The following is a 25,279-nucleotide window of genomic DNA, read 5'->3' on the forward strand; positions in this document are numbered from 1 at the left end:
CAATGGGGGAGACCACCAGCCATCAATGGGGAGACCACAGCCATCAATGAGGGAGACCACCAGCCATCAATGAGGGAGACCACAGCCATCAATGAGGGAGACCACCAGCCATCAATGAAGGAGACCACCAGCAATCAATGGGGGAGACAACCAGCCATCAATGGGGGAGACAACCAGCCATCAATGGGGGAGACCACCAGCCATCAATGAGGGAGACCACCAGCCATCAATGGGGGAGACCACCAGCCATCAATGGGGGAGACCACCAGCCATCAATGGGGAGACCACAGCCATCAATGAGGGAGACCACCAGCCATCAATGAAGGAGACCACCAGCCATCAATGAAGGAGACCACCAGCAATCAATGGGGGAGACAACCAGCCATCAATGGGGGAGACAACCAGCCATCAATGGGGGAGACAACCAGCCATCAATGGGGGAGACCACCAGCCATCAATGAGGGAGACCACCAGCCATCAATGAAGGAGACCACCAGCCATCAATGAAGGAGACAACCAGCCATCAATGGGGGAGACCACCAGCCATCAATGAGGGAGACCACCAGCCAGAAATAAACTTTTTACTGATTGATAACATTTTGGGGATTGTGTACAACAGATAGCGGGTGCACTGCCTGATGAACGTTTCCATCATGATACGGAGCGTTTTCACACACAGTCTCAGTTACTTTCTCTTAACTCATTTGTCCTCTGTCTCCACTGATTCTCCTTCCTTCACCACCACCCAGCCCACTACTACCGTCACTTAGGGAGAGTCCTATTCTCAGCCCGCGGTTTTACATCCTCTTTCGCCTCAAGGGAACTTGTTTGCCAATATGGCCGGCACTTAGCTTCCCTGCTTGCCGACACCTTGGAGCTCCCGCCCAGTGCACTCTCTTCCTGTCACGTTCTCTGCCTGTCCTGGCCCGTTACAACCTCTGGGCTGAACTCCTAGGACCCATCTCCGGTTGACCACTCTGTCCTTTTGTCAGTTTTCCTTTCTCTTTACTCTGGGTCATGCTATCCACTGTCTCGGTCTCCTCTCTCTTTGGGACACCCATGTCATGCAGCAATGCTTACTGTCCAGACCTTAAGTCTGCTTCTGCCACACACTGGGCCCTATCTGTCATCCCGACAGGAAACTCTCTCTGTCCCTTCACCTTAGACCCTCCCACTCTGGGCTAGTCCCCGATATTAAGCCTAACTGTCCCTACTGTAGGGCAGAACACAACATTATCACCAATAACGCATATCGCAATTCACATTATACACCATAACGACACTCGTGTCTTTGAGGGGGAACGTGGGCACTATGTCCATCTCCTTACACGAGCCCTGTGTGGTGCTGAGGACTGTATAGAGCTAATATTGGGCATTGCTGTCCTGTGTGATGTTTTTTAGCTCTGCCCTTTATAGTACTGCTGCGTTCCCTGTTGTGAAGCCCAGTTGGGATTTCCATCGTCTACTACATCTGTTGCTATACCAGTGGGCAGCCGTACTGCATAAACTATACGTACCGAGAAGATATTGTGAACACTATGGAGGAAGGGTTGCAAGTGCAATAGGGCATGTCTATGCAGCTGGAAGGAGCAGTCCAAGTACACTGACACGCCCCTAGTGCACTTTCCATCTGATTTGCATATGGCTACCACACTAGATATCTCATAATTGGCACATCGGATCTCTGCAAAAAAAATATATCATTTTTTATTGTGTGGCAAGAGCCTATACCGCAATACTACTACCCCAATATGGAAAAAACTGCTATCAGGTTCCCTTTAATTCTGCACATCAGACATAAATTGGCGCCGCAGCCTCGGGCTCCCGGGTCGCCCTGTGTTATGTGAACAGCTCTGTAGATAAGCCATGTAGCACGTTCTTTTTATATTCTCATGCAAATTTGCCATCTTGATAGCCAGTGCATACAGTATCTGCAAATGTGGTTCGTCCAGCGAGTGCATGATCCGATCTATGTGCCCGCTGCTTCTAGGCTGCAGATGGAAAAAGCTTTCATATGAGAATAACTTCATATATCCAAGTTAATTAACAAAGTGATACATTTGACAGATATTACCAATTGCTTACAGTACAGCTCCTTAATGGTTTAGTCCGACTCCTCAATTATGAGAAACGAGACCTGTTTCTTTCCAACCTTTGATATTGGAAGAACAAGAAGCCAGGGAAAGTCATCCTTGCATGGCACCTTCCATTAGAGTTAATAAGTAATGCCTTATGGAAAAGCTGGGAATCATTAGAGACATGCCTTGTCATCAGTTCCCAGAATACTACTTGAAGCATCTCTTCTCAAAGAGCAAAGTAAAGTAATAGGCCCACTCTTGCTCATTGGCTATAACTGAGTTGCAGTACCACCCGCAGCCAAAGGTGGCGCTGCTTCTTAAAGTTCAGAAAGTAACACCACTGGTCAGATAAAAAGTATTGAGATGTATGTTTTACTGAACAATTGTATCCTTTTTGGAATAATAATTGTGGAGCATCTTTCCTTATGTTGTGCTGCTCCTCTCTTATTCCACCCAGATACTGCACTGTTCATTGATCCCTATTAATAATTAATGAGCCCCTTTAAATGACAACCTCGATAGATAATCAATTACGGTAACTATGGCGGAACAAAGTGCAAGTTCTGGGAACGGGTCACTAGTTTTGTGAAGACGTCCATGACTTCTGCTTACCATGAGGCATTTCCTGCTGATTGCTCTGTATTTAGGTAAATGTTTTTCCTAGTAAATGAAATCTTCCTGGTTAATGTCACTTATTCTTGATTTATAGAGGAAGAACTTATGTACTTAGTGAGGAGGAAGGAACAAGGCACGACGACTACTGTATGGACCAGGTACGCTGTACTGTGCACCTTCCCGTATAATTGGTCTTTATATAGGAACTCGGCGACCTTCTAAGAATCCTCAAAACACTCTAAGCCATGACTTTTGTTTTTAGATTAGTTTGGTATATTTTATCTAATAAACAGTAAAAAGCAGCTCTAAGGTGGTATTTAGCCCTTTATTTCATACTTGCCCGCTCTCCTAAACAGGTCCTGCTCGCACAGCAAACCGAAGACCGGACGGCCGCGGGCAGCGCTGAGAGGTGAGTATAGCATTATTTTTTATTTTAATTCTTTTTTTTTACACTATGGTTCCCAGGGCCTGGAGGAGAGTCTCCTCTCCTCCACCCCGGGTACCACCCGCACATTAACCGCTTACTTCCCGCAACGTGGGCACAGCCCCATGCGGGAAGTAAGCGGTTCAATGCATTTCTATGGGTGCAGAATCGCTGCGATTCTGCACAAAGAAGTAACATGCTGCGGGTTTTAAACCGCTGCGTTTCTGCGCGGTTTTTCCCGCAGCATGTGCACTGCGGTTTGCGGTTTCCATAGGGTTTAGATGTTAATGTAAACGCTATGGAAACTGCTGCGGACCCGCAGCATCAAAATCGCCGCGGATCCGCAGTAAAAACCACAAAGTGTGAACATGGCCTTAGGGAGCTCCTGAAAATGCACGCAGATTTTCTGGAAGCAACCCAGAACCTCTTGGATAGAAGCACACCCAAAAGTTTCTTCTTTGCTGTGTCATTCAGATTCACATTGAAGTGGTAGGAGTAGGACAAGGTCAGAATAGGGCAAGGTCGGAGTAGGGCAAAGTCAGAGTAGGGCAAGGTCAGAGTAGGGCAAAGTCAGAGTAGTGCAAGGTCAGAGTAGGGCAAGGTTGGCGCAGAAGAGGCAAGGTGTCAAAGATAACCATTGGAGGGTGGGTGTCACCTAGATCCCACTGCTGCCACCAGTTAGTCACAGATGGCGATGGGGAGATCAGATAGATCCCACTGCTGCCACCAGTCTGATACAGACGACGATGGGGAGATCACATAGATCCCACTGCTGCCACCAGTTTGCCACAGATGATGATGTGAGATCACATAGATCCCACTGCTGTCACCAGTTTGTCACAGATAACGATGGGGAGATCACATAGATCCCACTGCTGCCTCCAGTTTGACACAGATGACGATGGGAGATCACATAGATCCCACTGCTGTCACCAGTTTATCACAAATGACGATGGGGAGATCACATAGTTCCCACTGCTGTCACTAGTTTGTCACAGATGACGATGGAGAGATCACATAGATCCCACTGCTGTCACCAGTTTGTCAGGGGACCTAACTCTGCTGCCTCCACTTGTCAGGATAATTATGTAATTGACTGATGAATGACAAAGCCACGGCTGCTTCCACTACTAGGCCAGTTATTGGGAACTCGCAGTAAGTGTATGGACTATACACCTCCGATTCCAATGCATGAAATATGTATAATATATATATATATATATATATATATATATATATATATATATATATACCTCGTTATGGCCACAATAACAACAACTACTAGCTGCCACCTCCAATTGTTTATACAGGTCGATTGGACACCCCTTACATGTAGCGTATGGCTTCTGGGGTAAAGTTTACAGAGCAAGAAGGACCAAGCTATTAAGTTTATATATTTCATCCAGAAAGGTAGGTAGTGTTTATAAAGACTATGCAAAGATGATACAACATGGGATCAAAACAATACAGTATATACAATCACATGAAATAAAGGGGATAACAAAAGAAAAAGTACTAAACCTGATGTCATGAAAATAGCTCAAAGCTTAGCGAAAGGAGGTACTCTGTAGGATAATGGACAGGACCCATAGCAAGCTGCACCTTCGAGGACTGACAAATGACCAAATCCAAATTCTGCTCTTTATTAGATCAAGGTTATGTCCACATACCTCCCCTTGGTGAGCTCATCTGGGGGCTGGTTGTGGGATGTGCTAGGTCTGTTAGATTTTTATGAGATCCCCAACTTACAGGATATCTTCACCCCTGGAGGTCCCAGGGGTAGATATTGTTGTCCTGTTTCTTATTCTTATTGCGATTTTACCTTTCTATAGAAATGAAACATGGCATGAATAGCACCATCTATTGGACCAATATTGAGATGGAAGGGGTTCTACCGGTCTTACGGTGATGTGAATTAATGCATTTGGAGCGCCCCGACTGCCGCAGGGCCGAGGGGTACCCGGTACCGGGCCTCTGCTCTGGGGTTGTCACGGTGGCTAGACCCGGTCCGTGACCCTGCTGAGGGGCGTCCAGTGAAAGGTGGTGCTAAATGGTGATGATGCTGTGGTGTGGTGCAGGTTGCGGTGAATAATGAGGACACCAGGTTGCAGTCTCTTTACCTCTTTACTGAAGGCTTCTGGATCCTCAGTCCGGAATACGGCTAACCGGGCTGCGCAAGTCCGGCCGGTCCAATGGCACCTCCAGAGTTCCCTTTGCAGGTGGAAATCTGTGCCTACCTTCTAGCACTTGTGTGTTGTGGTCCTCCTCTGCTGTGCTTACGGGATAGTCCCCACAACCGTTGTGTCTGTTTCTCGTGTTCCCTCACAACTCGATTCTGATGTTCTTCCTCGTCCCCCCAGATCTATGGTAAGGATGCACCCGTATGACGGGGAGGCTCGGAGGTTCTTCCGAGACCCTAGCGTCGCCCCACTCCTGTTGTTACCTCCCTGTGTCTTCCTAGGTGATCTTCGTGAGACAGCCCGCCTCTAACTGACTGTCCTGCCGCAGGTTTGAAGTCTGGCTTGGAACCTAGTACTTCCTCGGCGTTCCGGCCACCGGTTATGTGCCTCAGTAGGATGTTGCCTCGTCTTACAGCACGACTCCTACTGGTGTTTCTCCTTGTTGCGTTGATCTCGTTTCTCACTCAGCACAATAAATCTCGCTTCTTATCCTTTCTTAGGGAACCGCCGCTATGAAGTGCAGGCGCGGTCCCGTAGCGTTCTCTCTGGTTGCCAGGCCTCTGTCAGGATCCCACCCCTGACAGGGACCCCTCTGAATCTTCCCCTACAACACCCTCTGCCACAAGGTGTTGCCTGGTTCCAACCCAGTCAGCTTTCTGATCTAACTTCCTACCTAACCCCCAGTTTTACCAGACTGTGAGGAGTGGCCTAGTGAATAGTACTCTTAGCTCCCCCTGGAGGCCAGACTGTGAAATGTATTGGTAGACCACCAAAATAGTTCCTCTATAACAACTAACAATGATCCTCTTCACATGAGATAACATACAACCAACTGAGATAGTGAAGTCACAAACACGATCCAAATTCTATAAAAAATAATTCTTTATTTATACAAACAGGAATATTCTGTATATATCAATACACATATCAAATAATTACAAATATCCGTAAATATAGTATATAGCAGTAGAACCCCCTACTGTACATGGACTAATATAGAACGGGGTAACAGAACCAAAAATAGAAAGTGACCTATCCCCATGCCATAATGACATCCAGAATGCATATATTATCAGCAATAGTCCATAATTCATATATTTATATAGCCTTTTCTAAAAAAATTGAACTAATAGAGCATGTCAATATACTATCCTAATATGTTTGTTAAACCCAAAATAGGGGTAAGTTTACAGCTAGTTTAGCATGATAGCCGGTCCCTATCATATAAGATAGATCTATACTAATGACATGAATCTATTGTATGCAGTCTCAACACTAAAAATAGAGGAGGATATAGATAGATAGTGTCTAATAACAAATCTCTCAATGAGAAGCAAATCCTATATCCACTGAGATACAAAACTATTAGAGGACATATTGTGATGAAGTAGATCTATTACCTGCGGTCATGTTGACAAGGGGTATGGACACACTGGCACCTCGACGCGCGTTTCGCTGGCTCCGCAGCTTCGTCAGGAGGTAGCTGACAGTGTATATGGCATCTATATATATGGTGCTAATGATTAACTAACTGTCTGCAGCTGTAGCGGCGCGTACCCGGCATGTTGTCGCTCCGTGATGAACGCGGCGCTCAGGGACCACGTCTTCCGGTCACATGGTACGGTCAGCTGACCGGACCTGTCACGAAGACTACGCGATGCCTGTATTGAGCACAGCGCACATACCGAGCCACAGCGCATGCCCGGGACGCGCACTAATCTGCACATATAACAGGATTATCCTCCGGTAAAGGATAGCCGCTACTTGCAGCATAACACCTGAATATAGCCCAAAATGAAGTAGAGAACTAATACTGGGAACCATAATGCCTCACGTTAAGTATCCACATCCTTATTAAATATATACTGTAAACAATTTATACAAGTGCATAGATATGTGCTATGTGCAAAAAATGCATATATAAAAGTTATCTAATTATACATACAAATAAAGCAAAATACCGTGTATAATATCCATTAAAAACAATTAATATAAGTGCATAAACATGTGCAATAAATATAAAGTGCATATATATAAAAATTATTAACTTATTATACACATAACAATACCAAAAAACAGTGTATAGTAAGCTTCAATATATGGACCAGGACCACTGATCCAATTATAGAAATAACATAATACAATAAAAATTGTCTTAAAGTGCAACCGTGCATGTGTAAATATAAACAATTATTGAACCTAAAAAGGACGGGAACAGAGCAATATGATCACCAATTAACATATAAAATACAATAATATATACAAATCGATCCAAATCCGATATAAGTATTAATGTAGATGATCAGAGTATTGAAGTCCACTATGTTGATCGTACATTGGGCCATTATTCATTAATTCTTGCATCACGGCATACCGACCAAAGAATAGGTGCCTGCAGTGCTACATATGCATAAATAGAAATGATTAATAAAACAAAAATCAAAAGACACAACATAAAAGCAGACAAACAACATATAAATCTAAAATTCACGCCATAGTTTAAATAAAGGGTTTGAAGCTAGCCATTTCATTAAGACCCCTAGGCACTAGGGTATCAAGGGTCACACTATCCATTTCGAATTTCGAATTTTAGATTTACCGTATATGTTGTTTGTCTGCTTTTATGTTGTGTCTTTTGATTTTTGTTTTATTAATCATTTCTATTTATGCATATGTAGCATTAATACTTATATCGGATTTGGATCGATTTGTATATATTATTGTATTTTATATGTTAATTGGTGATCATATTGCTCTGTTCCCGTCCTTTTTAGGTTCAATAATTGTTTATATTTACACATGCATGGTTGCACTTTAAGACAATTTTTATTGTATTATGTTATTTCTATAATTGGATCAGTGGTCCTGGTCCATATATTGAAGCTTACTATACACTGTTTTTTGGTATTGTTATGTGTATAATAAGTTAATAATTTTTATATATATGCACTTTATATTTATTGCCCATGTTTATGCACTTATATTAATTGTTTTTAATGGATATTATACACGGTATTTTGCTTTATTTGTATGTATAATTAGATAACTTTTATATATGCATTTTTTGCACATAGCACATATCTATGCACTTGTATAAATTGTTTACAGTATATATTTAATAAGGATGTGGATACTTAACGTGAGGCATTATGGTTCCCAGTATTAGTTCTCTACTTCATTTTGAGCTATATTCAGGTGTTATGCTGCAAGTAGCGGCTATCCTTTACCGGAGGATAATCCTGTTATATGTGCAGATTAGTGCGCGTCCCGGGCATGCGCTGTGGCTCGGTATGTGCGCTGTGCTCAATACAGGCATCGCGTAGTCTTGGTGACAGGTCCGGTCAGCTGACCGTATCATGTGACCGGAAGACGTGGTCCCTGAGCGCCGCGTTCATCACGGAGCGACAACATGCCGGGTACGCGCCGCTACAGCTGCAGACAGTTAGTTAATCATTAGCACCATATATATAGATGCCATATACACTGTCAGCTACCTCCTGACGAAGCTGCGGAGCCAGCGAAACGCGCGTCGAGGTGCCAGTGTGTCCATACCCCTTGTCAACATGACCGCAGGTAATAGATCTACTTCATCACAATATGTCCTCTAATAGTTTTGTATCTCAGTGGATATAGGATTTGCTTCTCATTGAGAGATTTGTTATTGGACACTATCTATCTATATCCTCCTCTATTTTTAGTGTTGAGACTGCATACAATAGATTCATGTCATTAGTATAGATCTATCTTATATGATAGGGACCGGCTATCATGCTAAACTAGCTGTAAACTTACCCCTATTTTGGGTTTAACAAACATATTAGGATAGTATATTGACATGCTCTATTAGTTCAATTTTTTTAGAAAAGGCTATATAAATATATGAATTATGGACTATTGCTGATAATATATGCATTCTGGATGTCATTATGGCATGGGGATAGGTCACTTTCTATTTTTGGTTCTGTTACCCCGTTCTATATTAGTCCATGTACAGTAGTGGGTTCTACTGCTATATACTATATTTACGGATATTTGTAATTATTTGATATGTGTATTGATATATACAGAATATTCCTGTTTGTATAAATAAAGAATTATTTTTTATAGAATTTGGATCGTGTTTGTGACTTCACTATCTCAGTTGGTTGTATGTGAAGTGTATTGGTGTCTGTGATACGTGGTCAGATGAACTCCTTCAGTGCCATCAGACGTAACATCACTCCCCTAGCGGCAGAGCGACATTACTGCAACGACCAGGACTCTGGGGCGCTGCACATTATGTTCATCCCTTTGCTACGAAGCCAAAAATATATATCCCATAAAAATCAGATCAACGCAAACCTCAATATTCATCACTGACTCCAAAACGTCTCAGAATGGTGCTTTGATCAGAGGAAGCTCTATCCCTGGTAAGCGTACTTCCCCGTCTCTGCGTAAACAGATGCCAGTCCTAGTGTCCGGCTGTCAGTGCCGATCCTGCTGTAATTACCTAGTCACTGCAGGAGGTCCCTACTAGTGATGAGCAAGTATACTCGTTGCTCAGATTATTCCGAGCACGCTTGGGTGGTCTCCGAGTATTTGTGATTGCTCGGAGATTTAGTTTTTTTTTTACACAGCTGCATGATTTACAGGTATTAGCCAGCCTGAGTACATGTGGTTGTTGCCTGGTTGCTAGGGAATCCCCACATGTATTGAAGCTGTGTAGCAGCTGTATATCATTCAGCTATGGCAACGAAAACGAAATCTCCGAGCAGTCACAAATACTCGGAGACCATCCGAGCGTGGTCGGGAAAACCCGAGCAACGAGTATATTCGCTCATCACTAGTCCCTACTTCAATGGAGGTTGAAGTGTTTCTGCTCTCTTCCCTAGTTCTAATTAGTTTCTCTCTTCCGCAGCTATAATATATCTCATAATTTCAATGTGAGGGTGATATGTCCCCTCTCTGGAGGTGTCTCATGGATCTTAATTTTACTCTATGATACCGTTAAGCAAGCACACAAATCTCAGCAGCTGGTTTTGCACACCACAATCTGCCAGAAGACAGCTTTGAAATGTTGGCAATTATGGTTCACTATCTGTGCCTCTGTGCGATTTTCTCAGCTCCTCCAATCATTATGATTCCTAAAATACATTGGATTTTTTCAATATTCCATTTATCAAAAATCAATTTTCATTTTAAACATTTTCCATGGAAGTTATTATAGATAGTAATCAAACACCATATTCACCATGGTGAGAAAGATCCTACAAATCCTGTGTACACAATTCATGCACTTCCAAGGAGCAAGAACAAAGGCAGAGATGCTGCTTGACTGTTAGGGTATGTTTCCACGGTCAGGATGGCCGGCGGTATTGCCGGAGCGGCGAAGCCGTTCGGCGCTAAGCCCCGCCCCCTTTCTGAGACGCGATCATGCCGGATGTGTTAACTCTTCACATCCGGGATCATCGCTCTCTCCCATAGGGCCCTGTGATATGCCTTGCGGGGACGCTGCGTCAAACACGCAGCGTTTACTGACCGTGGAAACATACCCTTAGAGGGTCTGCACCTGTGGTCCGAGAGAGAATGAATGGAATTGAGTTGCACTTGCCCACCCATAGCTTCATTCAGAGCGGACTTTTTAGAGTCCCTTTCTTGGGATCGGTGGAGTTCCAAGCAGTCGACCCCCCAGTGATCAGATCCTCCAGTCTTCTCAAAAGTTGGTACAAACCTATTAGGCTACGTTCCCACAATTAGCTTTTGTGAGTTTTTGATGCTGCAGAACTTCTGCATCATTTCTGCACATATTATTTAAATTAGGTTATTTGCAGTTAATGACAGCGTTTTTTTTTTTTAGCATGCGTTTTGTTTTTTGTTTCTTGTAGGTATGTCATGCTTTAACCCCTTAAAGGGAACCTGTCACCACGTTTTTGGAAGATGGGATAAAAATAGCGTTAAATAGGGGCAGAGGTGGGCGTTACATTAGTGTGTGTGTTATGCGTTTATTACCCACCTAAGTTGCCGAAATAACTTTGCAAAGTCTCCGTTTTCGCCTGTCAATCAGGCTGGTCAGGTCGCATGGGCGTTGTCTTCCCCCAGATTTGGCGTAGTTTTCCGTTGGTGGCGTAGTGGTGTGCGCATGCCCAAAGTCCGGAATCCTCTTCCAGGGGATTTAAAATAGCGCGGTGTTCGTTATTGCATTGGTGATCGGTGGGCGCGGCCATCTTCCTTTGGCCGCGCGTGCGCAGAAGCGGCGCTCTGCTGGCCGCGGCTTCAGGAAAATGGCCGCCGCGATCTCCATCTGCGCACGCGCGGCATCCCGCGGCCATTTTCCTGAAGCCGCGGCCAGCAGAGCGCCGCTTCTGCGCACGCGCGGCCAAAGGAAGATGGCCGCGCCCACCGATCACCAATGCAATAACGAACACCGCGCTATTTTAAATCCCCTGGAAGAGGATTCCGGACTTTGGGCATGCGCACACCACTACGCCACCAACGGAAAACTACGCCAAATCTGGGTGAAGACACCACGCCCATGTGACCTGACCAGCCTGATTGACAGGCGAAAACGGAGACTTTGCAAAGTTATTTCGGCAACTTAGGTGGGTAATAAACGCATAACACACACACTAATGTAACGCCCACCTCTGCCCCTATTTAACGCTATTTTTATCCCATCTGCCAAAAACGTGGTGACAGGTTCCCTTTAACGACCGCCAATGTGCAGCGCCCCCCAGTGTCAGAAATTATCTGGAGTTTCAGCTACTGGGGGTAGCTGAGACCGTGGAGAACATGATTCGCATTGGTTTTTACCGACCCCAGGGTTTTGCGATCACCATTATTCCTGGGATAACGGCGACCGCAAATAAAAAAAAAGTCTGATTTCCAATTTAATTTCTCTCTCCTCTGATGTGATCTAGCACATCAGAGGAAAGAGAAATGGGGTCCCCCGATACCTCCGGTGACCCTATCACAGTGATCAAAATAAAAATAAATAGTAAACCAACCCCCTTTATCACTCCCTTAGTTAGAGAAAAATACAATTATTTTTTTATTTTAATGTATTTATTTCCATTTTCCATTAGAAGAATACAGGAGAAAAAAAGAGTCTAATGCTAATAAATAAACAAATAGTCAATAACTTTATTAGATATCAAAATATGGATACATACAGATAAAAACAGTGTAATAAATACACATGCGTATAAAAAGCAGAGCAATCAGGAAAAGTTAACACTGTAAGATACGTGACAAAAACTCCAAAAAACTAGTGAGTACCAGTATCACCTGTTGCACTACATGAGTATAGTTAGATAAAGTAAAAAATGCCTACTGTGGAAAAGTAGTCAGTGTTACATCCATATATATAGGGCTGACTCATGAGGTAGAGAAGCTTGAAACTATATGGAAGTACAGCTCACAAGTGACCACTGCCTGCTGCAAATTCAGCTGAATAGTAACCATACCAGAGAAAGACAGAAGACTGAGCCTAGCAAAGCCAGACTAGCAATCAAATGATGGAGGCAACATGAACCACAGTAACAGGCATAGTAACAACTAATAATTACCCATGTAGTGTGTAGCAGGCGTCCCGGATCTCACTCCCCAACGCACGTTTTGGTGCTGTTCCACCTTTTTCAAGGGGGAGTTAGGGTTGGGGCTATTGTTAGGGTTGGGGTTAGAGCTAGGGTTAGGGTTATAGTTGGGGTTATATCTAGGGTTAGGGTTGAGGCTAGGGTTAGGTTGGGGTTATAGCTAGGGTTAGTGTCGGGCTATGGTTAGGGTTGGGGCTAGGGTTAGGGTTGGGGTTATAGTTGGTTATAGCGAGGGTTAGGGTTGGGCTATGGTTAGGGTTCAGGCTAGGGTTAGAGCTAGGGTTAGGGTTATAGTTGGGGTTATAGCTAGGGCTAGGGTTGAGGCTAGGGTTAGGGTTTGGGTTGGGGCTAGGGTTAGTTCCTTGGTTAAGGTTGAGCTAGGGTTAGGGTTGGGGCTAAGGTTAGGGTTGGGGCTAAGGTTTTGGTTAGGAATGAGTTGGGGTTAGGGTTGTGGTGTTGGCGTTAGGGTTGGGGTTAGGGCTGTGTTTGGGTTGGAGTTAGAATTGGGGGGGTTTTCACTGTTTAGGTACATCAGGGGGTCTCCAAACGCGACATGGCGCCTGCCATTGATTCCAGCCAATTTTAAGTTCAAAAAGTCAAACAGTTCTCCCTCCCTTCTGAGCTCTGCCATGTGCCCAAACAGTGGGCACAGTAAAATGATCACTTTTTCCTTCCACATTGCTTTAGTTCTCAGGAAGCACCTGAAGGGATAATAAACTTCTTTAATGCGGTTTTGCGCACCTTGAGGGGTGCAATTTTTAGAATGGTGTCACTTTTGGGTATTTTCTGTCATATTGACCCCCCAAACTCACTTCAAATATGAAGTGGTCCCCAAAAAAAAGATTTTGTGAATTTTGTTGGAAAAATGAGAAATTGCTAGTCAACTTTTAACCCTTATAACATCCTAACAAAAAATAAAATTATGTTTCCAAAATTGTGCTGATGTAAAGTAGACATGTGGGAAATGTTATTTATTAATTAATTTGTGCGATATGACTCTCTGATTTAAGGGCACAAAAATTAAAGGTTTGAAAATAGCAAACTTTTCAAAATTTTTGCCAAATTTCAGTTTTTTTTTCCCCCATAAATAAACGCAAGTGATATCAAAGAAATTTTACCACTAACATTAAGCACAATATGCCATGAAAAATCAATCTAAGAATCTGGGATCTGTTGAAGCGTTCCTGAGTTATAACCTCATAAAGTGACAGCGGTCAAAATTGCAAAAATTGCTGGAAGTGTGCGTTGCTGCACTCTTGACACAGCAAAAATGCAGTGTCAAAAACTCAAAAAAAATGATTGTGGTAACATAGGGGGTAAATGCTGGACTTTACGAAAAACAAAAAACATGCCTCAGCCCTAACAGACAGGTAGTTGCTACCTGTTGTGCACGGCGCCATTCTTCCCAGCGCAAAGCAGTCACAGCACAGCCGGCAGGTCAGTGGCAACTACCCACCTGCTGGTACTTAGGGCATATTTTTTGATTTTCATAAAGTCCCGGATATACCCCTTAAGGTTAGAAATTAGGTGTGGTCTAGTTCCATGCTTTTACTGTTGCTTGATAGGGGTCAGACTGGCACATCGGTATAAGAGGATTGTCCAGTGGGCCCCCGGAACACAAAAATGGGCTGCAAAGGACCAACTACTGTTGTCACTAAGGTCTATTTAAACACTATCCAATAGCTCTCTGGAAAAAAGTGGTTTGCTGTCAATGCAATTCAGAGTCCATCTGACTCCTTCTTCAGGACAACCACAAATGAAAATGAGTATCTTTCTGAAAACACACTTGGACATTACAGCAGTTGACATTTTTGCCTCATTGGTGGTTGTGTCGTACACAACCTTTCCTGGTGGGCTTAAAGGGAACCTTTCACCTGAATTTGGCGGGACCGGTTTTCGGTCCGATGGGCGGTGTTTTCGGATGTTTGAGTCACCCTTTGCTTTCCCGCTGGCTGCATGGTGGCCGCAATATTGGCTTGAAGCTCATTCTCTGTCCTCCGTAGTACACGCGCAGTATGCTTTGCCCAACTGCGGGCAAAGCCGAAAATCATTAGCGCGCATGCGCCGGCGCATTATGTTCCGGAAGTATTTCGCTGTGTTCCAGAACATAGTGCCCGGCGCATGCGCACTAATGCTTTTCGGCTTTGCCCGCAGTTGGGCAAAGCATACAGAAAATGAACTTAAAGCCAATATTGCGGCCACCATGCAGCCATCGGGAAAGCAAAGGGTGAATCAAACACCCGAAAACACCGCCCATAGGACCAAAAACCGGTCCCGCCAAATTCAGGTGACAGGTTCCCTTTAAACCCCCTATTTTCCCCACTAAACTACTTGCATAAGACTCTATTGCCTTTTGCATTTTTTTTTATCTAGTATCAGCACAAGATGAATGTTCAAACCAACCACTGGCACTCGGTGCATTCTAAAAGTGGCCAAAAATCTCAGCGCACCTTCTCACCTTGTTTCCCATCTTCGTCTGTCCTCCTCTGCCTCAGGTAAAGCTTTAGGGCAGTGATAGATGGAACACAAGTAGGCACTGAAATGTTCGGCCACACCAAGGGTGCACCAAAGGCCTGTGCTTGTTTAGGACAGTAACTTTTTGCTGATAAAATGCTTGTAAGACGGATGTATTAACGAATTATCTTAGTAAATTTCCAAAATTATTTTTAAGACTCGTCTGTGACAGACTCAGTAAGATGCGGCGTATTTAGGACCACGTCTCATAATAAAAATTTGGCTGTCCGTAGTCAAGAAATCTAAAAGGTTAACCCCCACCTAAATAAGTTAATCTGGATCAATGTGGGTCGCAATGCAAGGACCACTTGCATTTCTTTGTTCCCATTCATGACCATGACGTTGAAGATACCCGGTCCTCGGCCTTATAGTGTGACCTGCCACTGCATTCACAAATCCCTCATTCTGCGGCAAATTGGGTTTTCTGTGCATGTGCAATATGGCGGACTAATAATACAACATGACAATGAGACGCCATTGTACAAATATTTTATTGGAAATAATAAATACTACAAGTGGCTAAGGACACATTTTCCGGCCATTCCTTTGCTGGACTCCCATCCACACCGGATCTTCTGGATTCTTTTATTGAAGCACGGTAATATTAATACGGTTTTACAGATAAGAACAAAAGAGGGAAGGAAGACCACCAGCATGAAGGTGGGGGGAGTGTACCAAATATACTGCTTCGTATCCACCCATTTATTCCAGGCAAACACCAGTGTGTGTACTGTGGAGAGGAATAAGGCAATATGGCCTAGCTTACTCTGTGAAGGAAAAAAACAATATAGATAAGATTTAGTATAAATTTACATTAATAGAAGAACATGGGTTCATATAAATGCGTAGGTGTATGGATATAACATGTAAACATCAGGCCTCAAGTACCAAAAGCCGAATCTCTCTTTGTTGCTCATGGCAACCAATCAGAGCTCAGCTTTTATTTCTAAAATGGCTCTGCTACATTGAAAACTGCCCTGTGATTGGTTGCTATGGGCAACAAAGACAGTTTTGATATGAGGCCCACAGTATGTAAATATGCAGCGTCTTAGTCGCAATGACCACAGTTCTAACTTAGATTGTTCTTATAATTGGATGGTTTTCCCACCAATGCAAATATTGCACTGTATGAAGTGTTCTATGGCAGTATTATTTGAGCCCTGAAGGGTGGTATTATAGGTAGACATGGATGTCAGCCTCTTGGAAGCGATGCCTTGCACTGTCTGTGTTGATTAAAGCTCTGAATAAGGCTAATATTCATTATCATTATATGGGTGTATTATTCAGGCCACTATGGAGGTTTAATTGCACACTATATCGTGGTATAATTGTGCATTGTATGGCGATATAATCATGCATGGCATGGTGGTGTAATTGGCAGAGTTCGGTACAGTATGATAGTTTACATGTTTTATGGCAGTAATAATAATATATAATATAGGGCAGCACGGTGGCTCAGTGGTTAGCACTGTTCTCTCCATGTTTGCGCGGTTTTCCTCTGGGTTCTCTGGTTTCCTGCCAAAGACATACTGATAAGGAATCTTGATTATTAGCCCACAAATAGTGACGTTGCCGATGATAACTGTAAAGTGCTGTGGAATTAATGGCGCTACTGTATATAAGAGGGTCAAATAAATAAATACGGTAAATATAATTTGCATTTATATATGTCATGTTTTGCTGCAATGAAATATAATAAATCTTAAATAATATGTGTCTCTATAATTGTAGGTGGCATGAGTGCTTCTGGCTAGCTGGAGCACCAAACAAAAAAGCCAATAAAGTTTACTATGTCTTCACTTTATATCAGAATAATTGCTTTTCTCATTTATTCACTTTTTACAGAATGTGCAGAGTCTCGGATTAGACCGGAGGCAGTGAAGTGTGACAATAATGTTGCCTCCAACTTTGAAGTTAATAACTGGAATTTACAAGGATCTGAAGTCTGAAAGTCTCTATTTGGAAATGTCTGATCACAGAACTTCAATGGATAGTATTTAATCATTATATAAAACAAAAAGAATCCGTCTATATGGCTTCACTTCTACCACACCCTAATACTGCCAAACAGTGAGATGTGAGACTCATATATCACCAAGAAGTAAAACCATTGAACTTAAATATATTACTAAGGCCTCCGTCACACGTTCATGTTTAAACACATACGTGAAAAAACGGTACTGGTGCCATCAGTGTTTTCCATCCGTGTGTCATCCATGTGTCAGTGTGTCATTAGTGTGTTATCCATGTGTCAGTGTGTCATCAGTGTGTCATCCGTGTGTCATCCGTGTGTCATCCGTGTGTCATCCGTGTGTCAGTGTGCCATTAGTGTGTCATCCATGTGTCATCCGTGTGTCAGTGTGTCATCAGTGTGTTATCCGTGTGTCAGTGTGTCATCAGTGTGTTATCCGTGTGTCATCCATGTGTCAGTGTGTCATCAGGGTGTCATCCGTGTGTCAGCGTGTCATCAGTGTGTTATCCGTGTGTCAGTGTGTTATCCGTGTGTCATCCGTGTGTCAGTGTGTCATCAAGGTGTCAGTGTGTCATCCGTGTGTTATCAGTGTGTCATCCGTGTGTCAGTTCGTCATCCATGTGTCAGTGTGTCATCAGTGTGTTATCCGTGTGTCAGTGTGTCATCCGTGTGTCATCCATGTGTCAGTGTGCCGTCAGTGTGTCATCCGTGTGCCAGTGTGTCATTAGTGTGTTATCCATGTGTCAGTGTGTCATCCGTGTGTCATCCGTGTGTCATCCATGTGTCAGTGTGTCATCCAAGTGTCATCCGTGTGTCAGTGTGTCATCAGTGTGTTATCCGTGTGTCAGTGTGTTATCCGTGTGTCTGTGTGTCATCAGGGTGTCATCCGTGTGTCATCCATGTGTCATCCATGTGTCAGTGTGCCATCAGTGTGTTATCCGTGTGTCAGTGTGTTATCCGTGTGTCAGTGTGTCATCAGTGTGTCATTAGGGTGTCATCCGTGTGTCATTGTGTCATTCGTGTGTCATCCTTGTGTCAGTGTGTCATCCGTGTGTCATCCGTGTGTCAGTGTGTCATCAGTGTGTCATCCGTGTATCAGAGTGTCATTCGTGTGTCATCAGTGTGTTATCCGTGTGTCATCCATGTGTCAGGGTGTCATCCGTGTGTCAGCGTGTCATCAGTGTGTTATCCGTGTGTCAGTGTGTTATCCGTGTGTCATCCATGTGTCAGTGTGTCATCAAGGTGTCAGTGTGTCATCCGTGTGTTATCAGTGTGTCAGTGTAAAATCAGTGTGTTATCCGTGTGTCAGTGTGTCATCCATGTGTCAGTGTGTCATCAGTGTATCAGAGTGTCATCCGTGTATCAGAGTGTCATCCGTGTATCAGAGTGTCATCCGTGTATTAGAGTGTCATCAGTGTATTAGAGTGTCATCAGTGTGTCATCAGGGTGTCATCCGGGTGTCCATGTGTCATCAGTGTGTTATGCGTGTGTCAGTGTGTTATCCGTGTGTCAGTGTGTCATCAGTATTTCAGTGTGTCATCAGGGTGTCATCCGTGTGTCAGTGTGTCATCCATGTGTCAGTGTGGCCTCAGTGTGTTATCCGTGTGTCATTGTGTCGTCCGTGTGTCAGTGTGTCATCCTTGTGTCATCCGTGTGTCATCAGTGTGTCAGTGTAAAATCATTGTGTTATCCGTGTGTCATCAGGGTGTCACCCGTGTGTCCGTATGTCATCCGTGTGTCATCAGGGTGTCAGTGTGTCATCCGTGTATCAATGTGTCATCAGTGTGTTATCTGTGTGTCATCAGTGTGTCATCTGTGTGTCATCCGAGTGTCAGTGTGTCATCAGTGTGTCATCCATGTGTCATCAGGGTGTCATCCGTGTATCAGTATCTCATCCGTGTGTCATTGTGTCATCCGTATGTCATCCGTGTGTCATCCGTGTGTCATCCGTGTGTCATCAGGGTGTCATCCGTGTGTCATCAGGGTGTCATCCGTGTGTCATCAGGGTGTCATCCGTGTGTCATCAGGGTGTCATCCGTGTGTCAGTGTGTCACCAGGGTGTCATCCATGTGTCTGTGTGTCATCCGTGTGTCATCAGGGTGTCATCAGTGTGTTAGTGTGTCATCCGTGTGTCATCAGGGTGTCATCAGTATGTCCATGTTTACTATCAGTTTGTCATCATTGTTTTCCAGTATGTGTAAAGGAAGAAAGAAATTACACAGTTTCTCCTATACATTGCAATGTTAAATATGTACAGCACATGGACGCCATGACAGACCCATCCGTTTTTCATGAACCCATAGACTTGTATTGTCCCTGCCAACTGCGGCGACATTTCGGTACAATGACCTTTATCAAGCACACCAAAGGTCATTGTACCGAAACGTCGCCGCAGTTGGCAGATTAAATCTGTAAGTTTTTTCATCACTGACCGTTGTGGCGCTGTCCTCTTTTTTATATGATGGATTGGACTTTGAGGCTGGGTTGACCCCCTGGCAAGGACTTGCGCCTATAGGTTTATGAGAGCCATAGGGATATAGGGTGCGGTTTAACGTATTTTTGGATTTGTATTGTCCCTTGTCATCCTTGCTGCAGGAAAAAATCAGATATGTGCATAGGTCTAATGGGTACATGTGGTATCATAAAAAAAAAACAGATGCCACACGTGCTGCAAACACGGACATGTGAAGGAGGCCTAAATATATAGAAAAACAGTAAATATAAAGATAAATATAGAGATAAATGGACTGAGGTTTTTACTATAAGATAAATGAAAACTCCTTTAAGAAGCTGTTCTTATAGAAGAACTTACTCTTTAAGCTTATAAATGGCATGTCATCTCACAATTTATAGTTTCTTCTTCATTTGTAAATTATTATTATGTTACATGATATCACGTAGAGATATTTTTTTCTTGCTGTTTAGGAGCATTTTTTATTGCAGAGTTTCATTACTGAGTCACTGGATTAGTGAGACAGATCCAGCCGCCGTCACATGGGATTTTCAACAGCTTTACAACTTTTTGGCTCGGCCTGTATAAAACTGTCTGGCTTTGTATGTGTAGATACAATTCAGTGACACGGTCTCCCTAGACAGCTGACATTACCATTCTGGGGCTGAGTGTCTACCGCCGTACAGTCCACTGCGGGGAATTTATTTTATAACTTTGCTAAAGCCTTTGCTTACAGGTTCAGTTACAAATGTTTTATTAGATAAATGTGATGGAGAGAAAGGGAAATAGAGACTAAAAAAAGAGACAGAAAGGAGTCATGAATGAGAGTCATCAATGTCGGAGAAAGAACACAATGAGGATCGGGCAGGAAGGGAGTAGAGGTAAAGGCAAGTAAGGAGCAGATAGAAGGGACAAGGAGGTTGTATGGACAGCATGGAGCAGAAAGAGACAGAAAAAGAGACAGATGAGTCAAGACTGGGGAGAAGAGAAATTACATGGGCAGAAAGGAGACAGCATAGTAGAAAAGGAGATTCGACATGGAGGGGACAAGGACAGAGAAGAGACAGTTTAGAAAGAGAGAAAAAGTAGGACATAAAAAGAAAAGAAGATGGAGGGTAAAGAGATGACATTGAGAGTGAAGAGACGTGACATGAGAGTAGAAGAAAAGGAACATGGAGTAAGAAGAGACACAACTTAGAGGGAAAATACATGGGCCATGGGGGTAAAAGAGATTGGCCATGAAAGGAGGAGAGACTGTAAATAGAGTTAGAAGAAAAGACGAGACTTGGAAGGAAAAGAGACAGGACATAGAGTTAGAAGAGATCAGAGTGAGAAGAGATCAGACATAGAAGGAGAAGATATCAGGCATAGAGGAAGAAGAGACCAGACATGGAGGGAAAAGAGACCAGACATGGAGGGAGAAGAGACCAGGCATGGAGGGAGAAAAGACCAGGCATGGAGGAAGAAGAGACCAGACATGGAGGGAGAAAAGACCAGACATGGAGGGAGAAGAGACCAGACATGGAGGGAAAAGAGACCAGACATGGAGGGAGAAAAGACCAGACATGGAGGGAGAAGAGACCAGGCATGGAGGAAGAAAAGACCAGACATGGAGGAAGAAGAGACCAGACATGGAGGAAGAAGAGACCAGACATGGAGGGAGAAAAGACCAGACATGGAGGGAGAAGAGACCAGACATAGAGGGAGAAGAGACCAGACATGGAGTGAGAAGAGACCAAACATGGAGCGAAAAGAGACCAGACATGCTCGAGAAAAACCAGACATGGAGGGAGAAAAGACCAGACATGGAGGAAGAAGAGACCAGACATGGAGGGAGAAGAGACCAGACATGGAGAGAGAAGAGACCAGGCAAGGAGGAAGAAAAGACCAGACATGGAGGAAGAAGAGACCAGACATGGAGGGAGAAAACACCAGACATGGAGGGAGAAGAGACCAGACATGGAGGGAGAAAAGACCAGACATGGAGGGAGAAGAGACCAGACATGGAGGGAGAAAAGACCAGACATGGAGGGAGAAAATACCAAACATGGAGGGAGAAGAGACCAGACATGGAGGGAGAAAAGACCAGACATGGAGGGAGAAGAGACCAGACATGGAGGAAGAAGAGACCAGACATGGAGGGAGAAAAGACCAGACATGGAGGGAGAAAAGACCAGACATGGAGGGAGAAGAGACCAGACATGGAGGGAGAAGAGACCAGACATGGAGAGAGAAGAGACCAGACATGGAGGGAAAAGAGACCAGACATGGCTCGAGAAAAACCAGACATGGAGGGAGAAAAGACCAGTCATGGAGGGAGAAGAGAACAGACTTGGAAGGAGTAGAGACCAGACATAGAAGGTGAAGCGACCAGACATGGAGGCAGAAGAGAACTGACATAGAGGAAGAAGAGAACGGCCTTTGGGGAAAAGGGAATAAAAATGGGGGAATAAGAGAAGGGATAATGACACAGAGGAGACAGGACATGATAAGAAGAGAAGGGTAGAACAGATGACATATGAAAAGCAGAGACAGAAAAAAACAGAGAAAAGAACAATGCCAAGGAAAGAACAGAGAAGGAACACAATGCTAGAGCAGGGAGGGAGTACAGGTGGGACAGGGGAGAAGTAGGGAATGTGCAGATTGGGAGCAAATTCTGTATATCCAAGGTGAAAGACAGGAGAAAGAAGGGACAATGATAGATAGGAAAGTTTCATAGTATGGGGAAGAAAGACAGACAAAAAAACTGAGGGAGCAGAGACAAGATGCAGGAAGGAGAAGATACAGTACATGGAAGAGGAAAAGATAGAACTTTAAGGCAAAAAAATTTCTTCATGGAGAGAGAATGGACAGGACATAGTAGTAGATGGGACAGTACATGATGACAGGGTCAGACACGACAAGAAGGCTTTGCAGGACTTCTAGCCTACATCTGCTACATTGATGGTCACTCATTTTGTCAGCACTGCTGTTAGGATAATGAACCGCGCTTTTTCTATAATGGAAAGGGTTTGTCCAATGTAAACTACATCTTCAGATGATTCAATGATCGCATCATGAAATCTTCTATTGTCCATACCTGGATGAAGGTATGCTCTCTCCATGACAAAGAGTTTCCAATGGAGGGGATTGATGCCACAGCCAATAAAGCTAATATAGCCAGTGCTATAATTCCCAGAGAAACGTAAATCTCCATCCTCCACACGTCATGCTCAATCCAACTGTTTTCTCGTTGTTGTTGAACCTATACCAATAAAAATAAATTAAAATGAATATTTTAGGGGTTGTATGGTAATATTATATAAATTCAGAGATAAAGGGATAGTCTGGGACTAACATATCGATGACCAATTCGTAGGATAATGGTAGGAAATACCTGCTCATACGCCCAATTCAGCAGTTTGTATCTGTAGGACCTTCTCATAGGGTAGGACAGGCTGTAGACAGCATGCATTGTGCCCGAGAAGAAACCCAAGAGCCCAAACTGTTTCCGTCTAAGCATCCATGTGCTCAGCCATTGTGGAAATCTCTGGTACTTTGTGCCACGGTGAAGCTGGAGAATTGTAGCTAATACTCCTGGCAAATATGCCAAAGTCAGAAGTGTGATGGCAACATCCGGCAAAACTTTATTAACCACCAGAATTGGAATCCTATAGAATTCATTTCTTTTATGTATCAGAAGCGGGTGCAGAACTTCTCTGAGAAATGCGTATATAAAGAAGAGCAGCGACAGGGAGAATGCTACTGTGGCCGGTAGTCGCCACTTTGGAAAAAGTTCCATTTTCTTGTGGGCGAGATTGGCAGGGTCCCAGTCAAAGACATCATAATAATCTGATTCTTCAAGGTTATCAGGATCGCAGTTGTTATTCTATAAAAAAAAGAGAAAGGATAAAAAAATAAAGCTAAATTGTAAGAATTTTAGACAAATCTGAAAAGAATTATTTAAAGTTAAAAAAATCATCATTGAATTTCCACCATTTTTTGGGCGTGAATACTTCTCAGTGACTTTGTGATTCAAATATATTTGTTTAATATTTTACTTTTGATCTTTGTATTACATTTTTTATGTAACTATTATCACCCTTGAGGTAGCTATAACTCTAGTCCTAGCCCTTACTCTAACCCTTGTTACTGTAAGAAAAAGTGTCTAATATACATTTATTTTAATTAAATGTTTAATTTTTTTTATACAGGTATTTGTCTTTCCTCTTGCAGAATTAGAAGCGAAAGGAGAGGCAGGGAGCTGCAGATGAACACTGTGCTGCACATTTGCAATGTTTGTGATTTAATACTGTTGCTGCCTATGCAGAGCGCAGCAGGTGAAATAAGGTATAGGCAGCAAATGAGATGATGAAACTCACTTCATTGTACTGAGAGCTGACCGCCAATCTTAGAAGCTGCTCAGTGCAATGTAGGTCTGGGACATTTGATAGTGAGAGCTGAGGAAGGGGAAGTGAAATGTTGCACCCCATTGAATTTTAGGCCCGGGGCACTTGCTGTGACCTTCACCAAGTTACACCTGCGTCATCATTATGTGCAAGCCCGGAACATTGATGTTTACTAGCAGAGTGGGAGCATCATCCAAAGTGCCTGAGGGAAACAACAGGACGTTATGTGTTTGGAATGACGTGAAGCTTAGGAAAATTATGTTGGCAAAGGACAGCATTGGCACCACTAGGTATATGCAAGCATTCATAGGGAATCATTCATACGGTTTTTACCACTTTATATGAAAGCAGTATGATTTAGGGACAGAGACCCTGATTCCAACGATGTGTCAATTACTGTGCTGCTTGATGTAGTTTGATAAAATCACTGTTTTATCAGCAGGAGATTATCACTAGAGGACTAGTAAACCTGCTGCCAAGTAGTCCTCCATATTTCTGAGCCTTGTATAACCCCGCCCCTGCCAATGATTGACAGCTTATGCACAGTGTACACAGAAAGCTGCCAATTAGTGGTGTGGGCGGGATTATACAGGGATATGCATTGAGAGAACTGGTAAGTGACATATCGCTGGAATCAGGGTCTCTGTCCCTACATCACACAGCTCTTAGATGGGGTAACAAAATCTGGTGACAGATTCCAGGTAATATTGTCACCCAGCTTTTCCACAATGCTGAACAGAATTAAGCTGACCTAATTATGCAGCAATATGGGGAAAATCTAGGTGACAACCCTTCTCTTTGCTGTTGTAATGGCTGTATTAGTTGTCAACATTGTCACCAAACTTTCCAGAATAGAAAAAAATCCAAAGAGTTAGGTAAGAATATGGGACATGCAAATATGCCATTCCGGGGTCTAGAAAAGCTGTGCTAAGTAATATTCCCACATACAGAAAAGCTGCGTGTTTTCCTCCACATTTTTTTCTCCGTTTTCCACATGTGTATGCTCGAAAATAAGCAATAGCAATGAACTTTTTTATTGCGTTTTAGTTGCTTTTCGTGAATGATTTTTCATTTTTTTTATGCAT

General features: G+C 43.4%; 1 protein-coding gene across 2 annotated transcripts in view; it reads right to left on the reverse strand.

The window, feature by feature from the left end:
- Positions 1–15,854: 15,854 nt before the first annotated feature.
- Positions 15,855–25,279, reverse strand: part of STEAP1 (STEAP family member 1) — a 31,426-nt gene continuing 22,001 nt past the window's right edge. For both annotated transcript variants that reach the window (XM_077271812.1, XM_077271814.1), the window contains exons 4-6: positions 23,183–23,674; positions 22,886–23,050; positions 15,855–16,149 (exon numbers count right to left, since the gene is read on the reverse strand). In XM_077271812.1, coding sequence (XP_077127927.1) covers positions 15,892–16,149; positions 22,886–23,050; positions 23,183–23,674 — 915 coding nt within the window. In that variant the 3' untranslated portion in view covers positions 15,855–15,891. The remainder of the gene's footprint in view (positions 16,150–22,885; positions 23,051–23,182; positions 23,675–25,279) is intronic.

The sequence above is a fragment of the Ranitomeya variabilis genome, chromosome 6, assembly GCF_051348905.1.
Source record: "Ranitomeya variabilis isolate aRanVar5 chromosome 6, aRanVar5.hap1, whole genome shotgun sequence".
Taxonomy (NCBI): domain Eukaryota; kingdom Metazoa; phylum Chordata; class Amphibia; order Anura; family Dendrobatidae; genus Ranitomeya; species Ranitomeya variabilis.